At 44.9% G+C, this 11,188-nt stretch overlaps 1 protein-coding gene across 1 annotated transcript; it reads right to left on the reverse strand.

Annotated features, from left to right (window-relative positions):
* Positions 1 to 427: 427 nt before the first annotated feature.
* LOC116908541 (schlafen family member 5-like) lies at positions 428 to 10,942 on the reverse strand. The gene is made up of 5 exons (XM_032911742.1): positions 10,838 to 10,942; positions 6,041 to 7,065; positions 4,640 to 4,765; positions 1,603 to 2,323; positions 428 to 1,452 (listed from the first exon to the last, which is right to left on the reverse strand). The coding sequence occupies exons 2-5, from the start codon at positions 7,035 to 7,037 to the stop codon at positions 642 to 644; spliced, it is 2,655 nt and encodes an 884-aa protein (XP_032767633.1). The 5' UTR covers positions 7,038 to 7,065; positions 10,838 to 10,942; the 3' UTR covers positions 428 to 641.
* Positions 10,943 to 11,188: the final 246 nt, after the last annotated feature.

Genomic DNA, 11,188 nt, shown 5'->3' on the forward strand with positions numbered 1-11,188 from the left:
TTAAAGCAGAGTCAAAGGAGAGAGATTCTGAATGAACAAGTCATGTAGGAAGCAAAGATCAAAAATAGTAGTGCCAGTGAAAGGCAAAACGGGAAATAACACAACAAGTTCAACTGGTCTCACACTGAAATTATAACTTGCAGTTTGTGAACTTACATTTCAAACCATGTCCTGCTAAAGATGGACACACGCTCCCCCTCCACCCTTCATGCTCTCTCCACATACCAGGATCAAGCATTTCTGTGTTAAAAACAAGGAAAATATCTGAGTCCACTAGAACATATAGTCTAGCAGTCAATCTCATAATTGGCTCTTTCCTCCCTACCTCAAACAACCAATCCTTCATGATACACACACACACATACACACACACACACACACACACACACACACACACACAGAGAGAGAGAGACAGAGAGACAGAGAGACAGAGAGACAGAGAGACAGAGAGAGAGAGAGAGACTCAGGGCCAACTAATTGCTGTTATCTCTGACTACTGTCTGAATCCCCCATACCCATATTTGCTTACCCTGAGTGGGTGACTATACATGAAATGTTTTGGTGCTTAAATGTTTATATCAAAGAGTTTCAAAAGAGATCTAGAGACCAACCCCAGCTAACTAAAAACTGGTATCCTCCTATCAAAGTCTAACCTTTACAATATACAGGTGGGTTCTTGCCCTGGAAGCCAGACAGAGCAGAACATTGTAGAAAATGTCTGTCTCAAAGCTATCTGGAATAATCCCAAACACTATACTTCTTTCCATGCCTGAAAATCGCTGGACACTATCCAACACAATGTGATTCCCCAGACTATCCAACCCCTCCCTGACCTGCACTAGTAAACTGGACTCCTCACCAAGCTGAGACATGGTCCTCTTCCTCATCGCTAGCAGAAGCCTTTCTCTACATTTTTCTATATCTCTGACATTAGTGAAAAGAACAGCAACATCCTCGGGGTAATAGCCAGTCCTCCAGAGACCCTGGCATTTCTCGGCTACATAGTTTGCCATCTGCTCCAAATTGAGGACATCAGTTATCTCTAAACTGCCTGTGTCATTTGGACGGCCTTCGGGTTCTTCACCCATCCTCAGGGCGTCTCTGGGGACATTCGGGGGAGGTTTATCTTGGATTAGATGCATTATATCTTGAAGGTAGTTGGCTATCCTGTCTCCACTGCGGAGCATCCTGGTGAGCTTCAACATTGGCTTCTGGTTTTGGAGCTCAGGGAGGCCACTGCAGCCCAAGTGATTGATCTGAAAGTAATCCAGAAAAATGTAGAGAACTCCTGGGCCATCTCTCCGTCTCTGAACGATGGCTTTCGCCTTGGCGTACCAGTTCCCTTCTTCGGTTCGGAAATTCTGAGCTTCGTCCACGATGATATGTTGCACGTTGTCATAGGTGTTTTTCATGAAGGCTTTCCGTGTCACTGCCTGGCAAACGATTTTCCTGCTGAAAGGTGTAAGAAACACAATGCAAGTCAGCCCAATAGCTAGGTACAGTTCCTGAGCATGGTAGCAACAACCCATGGCTTTAGCCTACGAGAGCCACACCCGCTAAAATTGCCCACCAGAAAGAAATGAGTAGAGTCAGGCTGCGTACCTCACAAATTTCTTCAAAGACTGGTTCTCACAGATGTAAAGAATATCTTCATCTTGACAGTTGAACACGTTCTTGATCTTCTCCAGGGTCATGAGAGCTAGAGTGGTCTTCCCTGACCCAGGTAAACCATGAACAAAGAGCTCTCTGTGCTTAGTCAGATTCATTGAAAGCAACTTATGCTGTTGCTCTGTGAGTAGGGCCACGGTCTCAGACTCAGAGTTTAACTCCTCATTTAACAAGGGTCTGAACCCGAACAAGACGATCACAAGAGACTGCAACAGAGTTTCCACCTGCTCCATGGTTATGAAGTTGTAGGATTCGGGGTACACCGGCATTTCTAAATCATCCCTTACTCTTTGGTCAGCACCCAGTGGGAAGACCAAGGGAATGATGCCTAATCTTCCAGTGTAGCCACCCATGTTCACCAGCCTCTGCTTCAGGGTACAGGCGACTGTCATGGAATACTGCCTGTTCCGCAGATCCCACTTGTTGCAAATGGTGTACAGGATTGGGACGTTGTTTGGGGAAATTAGAAGAGCATCACAGATGACATCTCGCTCCCTCTGAAGACCTAGGTCCACAGCCCAGCTGTGGGAGAAGATCAATATCCCTTGAGAGAAACAGCGCATTTCCGCACTTATTAAGTTTCTTAGTCCTCTGTAGTCTGAGAAGAGGTCCTTGTAGACGCTCTCTGGAGTATATGTAATCCTGTTAGGTAACACTAGACAAGGAAAGAATCTGAATGAATCAGAGACTCACAGGACAATAATCACCATTGCTGTAGGAATCTTTCTGGAATAAGCACTCTAACACCAATGAGAGTGGAAGAGAAGAGATGCTACCAGTGAACAAAACCAAAGACAGCTTTGGAAAACCTTCAAGCCCAGGCCCAGTCTGTAATCACACTTTACACTCTAAAACCACTAGGCGGCGTGAGCGAGTGAGTGAGATTTTACAGAAGAGTTTGTGACAGGCAGCAGGATTTAAAGGGCCAGTACCCTTTTTTTTTTTCCTCCAGCTGTTTCTCCAGGTCATTCTGTTCCAGGTGGCAAGGGAAGCCTTGCCTGGCAAATGGGAGGTACAGGAGGCAGTGCTTTAAGTAAATCACTAAGCAAATCAGTATCTGGTAATTAGTCTTACTGTACTTCAGCATTACATGATATAGATCTGCTGACCTTTGGGCCCTATCATATGTCCATAATCAGTTTTATATTAGTAACAAAAAGAGAAGCAATCCTGAGTCTGCGGAAGCCCATGACCAGCTGCAGGAAACACCATCTGAGATCAACAGGGACCACAATGAGAGCAAAGTAGCAAAGGCAGCAAGAAAGAACCTCACTCGGACTATAGGGACATTGGTGGGAATTACAGCTTAGGAAAAAAGAAAAAGACAGTTCTAAGTCTTTATGAGAAGGAGACAGCTGGGCTGAGCCTCCAGGATGCCCTTTAGTTAGGCAGCAGAAAGAGGCCATAATAGAGAGCAAATAAAAGAAGACGCTTGAGCTGGGAGTGGTAGAATGTGTCTCTAATCTCAGCCCTCAGAAGGCAGAGGCAAGTGGATCTTTGTAAGTTTGAGGCCAACCAAACCACACAGTGAGACTCTGTCTTAAAGAAAGAAAAAAAAAAGGAATCCTGTGTAAACATGGAAGCAACAAGCAGCACAGTCCGTTTGGATGACTACACCGTTTGTGCTTCCAAAAGTGAGAGACAAAGAAAGAGAGAGGAGCATATAGAGAAAAGCATTCGAGAGCCAAACTGGACCCTTGACAAAAGCCACATGCTGTCTGGTGCAGCAAGCAATCAATACGTGCCACAGGTCACAAGTTAGGGCAATCTGGTTATAGGAGAGGCAGCATGATGGCGACTTCCTTTGTGAACGATGGAACTGTTTTATATTTTGACTGTGATAGTGGTAACAAGAAACTAACATCCAGAGCTATACAAGAATGTCTACCTTATGCAGGTTCATTGTGAGGTTTAAAGGTCTCTTAAAAGATTTTTATATATTGTATGTATGAATATGTATAAAGATGGGAGCCACGTATAAAGACCTTCTGGATGTATACTATTAATAAATGATATATTGGTTATATATTGCATATATATTTTATATATATCCATTACTGAAAATTTTGGAGGATTACAAATCCTGATTAAAATTTAAACCCAAACTATGAATTCTTTTATAAAAAAAAATCAAATTCACACTTGGGAGGTAGAGGCAGGCAGATCTTTGTGAGTTCAAGGCCAGTCTGGTCTACATTATAAATTCTAGGACAGTCAGGACTACCTAATAAGACTCTGTCTCTAACAAGCAAACAAAGACAGCAACAACAAAAGAGGAGGAGGAGGAGGGGGAGGGGAGAAGGAAGAAGGAGGAGGAGGAGGAGGAGGAGGAGGAGGAGGAGGAGGGGGAGGAAAGAAAGAAAAATGTTGGCCATTTTCCAAAAGTTCATCAACAGAAGAGAATCTGAAAAAGAAATGGCAGCATAGCATTTGAAAAGCTCTAGTTACTTATTTTATTTAAGTAGTTACACAAGTTTCATGGTATAATTACTTACTAAATTATATCTTTGTTCTATGTCCCAGCTGTATGCAAAAGCTTAATAGTGAGATAACTAAAGCCAAGAAAGATCCAGAAACACTAGAATGCTTAAAACATTTTAAAATCAATAAGAGAACCAAGAAAATCCATGAGCAAAGTCACGACAAGATGTGCCTGGACATGGTCCACACTCAACCCTGTGCTTGCTCATGACAGTAATGCACTCATTCTCACTGTTAATGTTGGATTCTGCAACTCTATTGTGGCATACTTACCCATTGTGGTAATGGTTGTGAGCCATCATGTGGGTGCTGGGAATCAAACCCAAGTCCTCTGAAAGAGCAGCCAGTGCTTTTAACTGTTAAACCATAGCTCCAGCCCCTCTCTAAGCTTCCCATAGGTGGTTTTGTATGAACATTCAAGACTCCCCCCACCACCACCTGAATATGGGAACAACCAGCATGTTCCAAGGTGCCCGGAAATGACAGTTACCTGAAAAGTAATCCTTCTGTAGGTCCTCCACACATTTCAAATATTTATGACTGAACACAGTCCTGCTGCGGGGTGTGGTGTTTAACATATTCATCCTGGTGATCATCTGAGGGAAACTGAAAAGCTCTGAGGAAACATGAAACAAGAGTTGAGTATGGGGGGAGGGGCAGGCCCCACTTCTTAGCTGAGCCATGTTAATCTCAAAGCTGTGATTTGCAGATATTGCATTTCCAGAATAGATCAGCTGGAAGCCAAACCTGGGTTCTCTGCAAGAGCAACCTATGCTCTTAACCTGTGAGCCACCTCTCCAAATCCTTAATGTTTAATCATATTGAAATAAAATTATTTTATATTTTTAGAGTACTAGTTTAAGTATATGTGACTAGAAGATGTGATGGCCAGTGGTATAGGGTGCTGAATAATTTTGAAATGGACCTTTTAGTTTTGTTTGTTTGTTTGTTTGTTTTGTTACTTTTGAAGTTACCACTGGCTTTCTCTCATCCAATCTCATTTTATGTTGCCTTTTCCAAAGCAGACACCTATCGCATCCCCTCTCTCTAGCCTTTCAGTATGGTTAGTGTCATACTGTGGCTCCAGAAATGGGAAAATGGAAAAATCATGGTTTGCTCATGAAAAGCTCAATAAAAGGATTAAAAACGTTTTTGTTTTGTTTTGTTTTGTTTTGTTTTGTTTTGCGGAGGTTGGGGGGTGACTCAACACTTAAGAGCATTGCTGCTCTTCCAGAGGACCTAGGTTCTGTTCCTAGCACCTATATGGCAACTCACAACCACCTGTAATGCCAGTTCCATGGGTTCTGTTGCCCTCTTCTGACCTCCACAGACACTGCACTGTTGAACAAATATGCAGGCAAAATATCTATATATGTAAAATAAAATTCATGTTTTAAAGAGTGCTTTAAAAAAATGGGAAGAGGAAACTGTCAAAAAGGTAGAAAGGATGGATACATCTGTCAGAATGGGGGATTTGCTGAGTAGTTAAATGAAAGCCAGTAATTGGAAAGGAAGAGGTCTTAACGTCAACATGAGGAAAACCGTGCCAGGTGTGGTGGTTTACACCTGTCACCCAACAATCCAGAAGGCTGCAGCAGGAGCCTGACTCAAACAATAAACAAGAAAGGATATAGAACAGAAGCGACTGTTTCAGGCTACTATTTCGGATTAGCCCTGCATCAACCTCTACTGGCCCGGCCATTCTGATGCATGCAGAGTATTCGAGATGAATAGTCAGATGGAAGGGCAGTGACCTGCCATCTGTAGGAATTAATCTCTTCTCTCAAATTCCAAAGAATTTCACCTCTCTCTTTTCTCTCTATCTGCCTCCGCCCTGCCCCGCCCAGCCCCACCCAGCAAACATTATACCATCTCCGTCTTGTTCCCTGACCTGGGTTGGTTTCTGTCATCCAAGAGGTCCAGTCCTTTGCAGTCAGCGGCTTCATAACATTGTCCTTTACCTCCCAGGAATCAGGCGCTTTGGCAAACGCTACACAGCAGAATCGTTCTACCTTGATTGCACAGACATACCCATGGAGGGCCTTCTTATCGTACACCTCAAGGAATTTGTGGGTATATTGCACTTTGTGGTTATGTGCACAGAAGTGATAGACAGGCATCCTCCTGATACAGGCATCAATAGTAGTCAACAAGTTGGAACAATTTAGTTTTTCCTTTTCACATCCAATAACTTGACCGGTTTCATGAACACCAAAAAACACATAGCCCCCTTCAGAATTGGCCAACGCAGAAACACACTTGGGGAGTCTCTCTCGAATGCCCTGTGAAAGGTCTGCCGAGAACATTTGAAATTCAACGTGTAGGGACTCTGTAAAGTTGAGTTTTTCCAGGTACTGGAGCTGCTGGCTATTAAACACATCAGAAGCTAAGACCGTCTGAGCATCATCAACAGGAGGTTCCTGTAGACTTAGAAAGTCGGAATCACCAAGACCCCTAAGAACCTGGACATTTCTGAGGAATGTCAGAGCTTCTGGAGGGTCCATGACCTCAGTAAAGTTTCCACATCTGCGGTACAAATTGGAACACAGGGTAGCGAGCCGCACTCCTGAGTCTTCCACAGTCCACGAACTCACATAGATTAAAAAGAATCTTCCATGCACCATCTGGTCTAAATGGTTTCGGAACAATGGTGGCAGGTCCAGGCCTACTCCATCCCTCTCAAAATTATAGTCTCCGTTCTCAATCTCAACCCTGACCACTCCGCCGCCGGAGTTGAGCAGAGCGCACACTGCTTGGGAGATGGTTTCATTCTGTCTCATCCTTTGTGTGGCGTCCATTTCCACCCTTTGCCTAACCCCCATGGTGGCTTTTCCTCCATCTAATATATACTCAGCAAAGTTCAGTTCCAAATTTGTCAGGAAATTCATCTTCTCGGCCTTTGACTGAAACCTTTTCCTGAAACCCAGAAAGACAGAAAGAACCGTTAGAATAGGACAAGAACCAGGAGGTGGGAGATGTAGTTTAAGGGCGCCATTCTGAAGTTGTCCCTTTACCCCACATAGCTTGAAGTCAGTTTCATGAAAGAAGCTAAGTCTGTGCGGTGGCAACGTTCATCACAAAATGGCCACAGAGAATTGCTCCTCTGATCTGCTTTCTTTAAAAGAAATTGTGTACATACCCTGGCCAGTGCCACAGCGTACACAGGAGGTCAGGAGTCAGTTTTCTCCCACCTTATGGGCTTTGGGGATGGAACTCACTGAGCCATCTTACCAGAGCATATGCTGTGGTTTGGGGGACTAATTTGGACAAAGTCTCCTGGGTCATCTGTAAAGCCCAGGAAATTTTCTAAGAGTACTTGTGGACTCCAGGAACGTAGCAATCTGTGTAGTATGCTGGTGTTGTCTTGCTTCATTCTTTGTGTCTCTCCACCAATCAAGACTAGGAAATTTTTAAGATTTTTTTTTTAGTCCAATGTGATTTTATTAGTAATTTATCATTGTTAATATTGAAAAGATGATTTTGGGTCCTTTGGTCCAGGTGGTTTCTATTGTGTCAAAAAAGTTACACATGCACATGTATACATACACATGTAGACACACATGTATGCACACACACACACGCTCATAGAATACCAATGCAATGCAAATCTGGTTAGGGAGGTAAAGACAGAATTCCTGCAGCTATACCTGGCAGAATTTCATGAACAAATTCATGACTATTTGGAACAATAGGGTAGCATACCTGTAAGAAGCGAATTTGTGTCTTTCTAAATGAGTAGGGTATCTAGATATAGAACACCCTGAAGAGCTGTCAACCAACAGGAAGAGTGAAAACTCTCTCCACACCTGCATCTCATATCACCAACCTTTGAACTCAGACCCAACCATCGGTGTCCCCTCAAGAGGCTGGCTGCAAGCCGTAGAGATGATTTTTTGGATCAAAGCTAGACTCTCATGACTAAAACTCAAGATAGATGGAGAACTGTGTCTTGTTTTATTAGTGACCTGTGATTCTTGGTCTAAAGGGACACCAGTTCAGGGAGAATTGCAAATTCACTGGTCTGTGGGGTCAGTTCTGCCCTGCAACTCCCATTGTTATTGTTAATGGAGCACACAAAAGAGAGAAATGGGACACACAAAACAAAGAAGGGGCTAAAACATAATAGGCTGACTCCACCCAGGATGCTGCCCTCAAATGAGAGACCTTAATAAAGCTCAAACTGAGAACTGGGTACAAGAGAACTACATCACCCTCACCACATCAGTGCAGAACCAACAAGCTCCCATCAGCAGAGCACAAGAGGCTCGATGGGTTCTCACCGGGCCAAAGGCTGAGCTCTAGAGCCCGGAGTGGTGAGATGGTGTCTTGCTGGGGCCTCCAGGAAACTGGATGTTATTAAGAGTACTCACATGAGAACATAATATTGATTCTGAGCTAACTGTAACTGGAGAGTCAACCACCATCTGTTGCATTGGCTGGAACTCAATGACAGGAAGGAGAGTTGAAAAGCCTGCTAAGCTTGGGTGTGGTCTGACTGATGTTGTTACTGGGGGAAAAGGCAACCTGCTGGAAATGGAGCGTCCTTCACAAATAATTTAGGGAACATGTTTGGCTTCCTGAGTAGAAAGTGGAGGTTAGGGGTTGGGGATTTAGCTCAGTGGTAGAGCGCTTGCCTAGCAAGCGCAAGGCCCTGGGTTCGGGTCCCCAGCTCCAAAAAAAAAAAAAAAAAGAAAAAAAAAAAAAAAAAAGAAAGAAAGAAAGAAAGTGGAGGCTAATTAGGAAAGTTGCCAGTTACTAGCCAACCAACTTTTAAATAAGTAGGAGCTTGGTTTGGTTGCTATGGAGTGTGTGGTCAGATTCATATTCTCTCTCTCTCTCTCTCTCTCTCTCTCTCTCTCTCTCTCTCTCTCTCTAACATTTTCCCCTTGGGTTAGGCAGATATTTCATATACATAACATTAAATGCATAATATAGGAAAGAAAGGAATGGAGAGATGGCTCAGTGAAAGAACACTGACTGTTCCTCCACGGGACCAGGATTCAAACCCCAGTCCTACATGATGGATAACAGCCATCTGTAACTCCGTTTCATGGAATCTGACACCCTCTTTGGCTTCCAAGGGCACAGCAGGCACATAGTGAACCGACATTCACGCAGGCTAAACACCAAGACACATCAATTACGTCCTTTTAAAACTTCGTTTATTTTTACTTTATGTATCTGGGTGTTTAGTCCACATCTATGTATGTGTGTGCCTGGTGCCTGTGCAGGCCAGAGAGGGAGTCAGATTCCCTAAAGCTGGATGGAGTCACTAATGGCTCTGAACTGCCTTGTGAGAGCTAGGAATCAACGTCAGTCTTCCGTAAGAGTAAGCAGTGCTCGTAATTACTGAGCCACCTCTCTAGCCCCAAGCAAACAGAGCTTTTTTAAAAAAAAAATAGATAGAAAAACTCAACACACTGAACTATATGAGCGGTGTGCACCCTAAGAGAAGCCTCCTCTCCTCCCTTGCAGTTATGTAAGAGCAGGAAGTAACACCCTCAAGATCTTGGAGAGTAGTTTTTTTTGTTTTGTTTCATATTTTCACCAACAAAGTAATCCTCCCAGACATTAGTACTTAGGGACTGCAGTTTGGGTCCCACAAGCGACTACTGAAAGGCCTCCTGCTATGTCAATAATTCTGAAATGGATTTCTGCTTTCTGTTGGGCGTAACTCCTATCCCATCCGCAAAGCTCATGGCCACATCCTGTCCATCTCTTCTTTCACTTTCACAAAGTTAGTGGCATTTAAAGTTTAAATGCCTTCTGGCATTTAAACCCTTCTTTCTGGTTCGGAGTTCTGTCACACTAAGTCACTGCTCTGGTATAGATCCAGCCACAGGAACCCTCAGTTCCTGCCTGCCGCCCCCCCCCCACCCTGCCACTTCTCCCCACTACCCCCCCCACACACACACACATATTAGAGATCAGTTTCCATTTCCCAAGCATGACAAACAGGCTTTGGTCTTGGGGGAGGGTGGACTTCAGACAGTGCACCCACTTCCTCTCAGGGGCTTGCCTCTAAACCACCAGGCACCACCTCACCCCAACCCTAAATCCCGAGAAGCTATTACAAAATACCTCCATCTCTCCCCTTCCTTCCCCGTCACTTCTTCTTTCAGAACCCCCCTGTTTAAAGGGAAACAAAGTCACGGAATCACGCTCTGCAGACCTGCTTCTTTGGACTGCCCACCGAATTGTTGTTAACAGAGTTATCAGTTATCGTTGACACTGGGCTCTGCGGGCTCCCCTGGGTCAGTGGGCACCAAGCTAGAGGTTTAGAGGTGGCTCTGGTGATAGACCAGACACTCCCCAGTCTCCTCCCTGGGATAGGATCCCATTTGGCCTCCTTCCTCGGATCATCTGGTACCAGATAGTTTGCTCTAAGGTGCAGCAGAGCAAATCTTATAAGGTTGGTTTGGAAAGGTTTGGGCTCCCCTTCCCAAGCTTTCAACACCTCCTGCCCTTGGCCGCCCGAGCCTTTGGGCTCTAGATGCCCCTCCAGCCAGCTATCCTAAGGTGTTACCACCCGGGGTTAGCCAACGGGAAGCAAACTCTGGAATTCAGACGCGGCACCCTGCCAACTCACAACCATGCGGGGGAGGGGGGATGGGTGGGGTGGGGGGGACCTGATGACCCTGGCTTTGATAAAACTTGCACAAAAGACTACGGGGGACCCGTTACCCACCGGCGTCTGTCCTCCGCAGCACGCTTGCTTCCTGGAGTCAGAGATGGTGTCCCCGAGTCCAGAATGGAGACCTCTCTCCTGCGGGCTCTTGTCCTTATATCAGCTGAGCGCAGTGACGGGGCGGGGCGCTTGTGCAGAAAACAGTCCTGTTCTCTTGGACCAGGAAACCCCAGTGCTGCCAATAACTTTGGTTAACTTTAAGAAAGACGAGGGCTTTTTTTTTTCTTATTATTTTTCACTTCGAAGGGGCATTAATAGTTCTTACGGTCACTCAGGGAAGGAAACCTGGTGTAACTCCACGGCCCCCAAACCTCCCCGAACCCACCTGGCCTTTCTCGGACTCCACTGCTC

Source organism: Rattus rattus, chromosome 9 (genome assembly GCF_011064425.1).
Source record: "Rattus rattus isolate New Zealand chromosome 9, Rrattus_CSIRO_v1, whole genome shotgun sequence".
Lineage (NCBI taxonomy): Eukaryota > Metazoa > Chordata > Mammalia > Rodentia > Muridae > Rattus > Rattus rattus.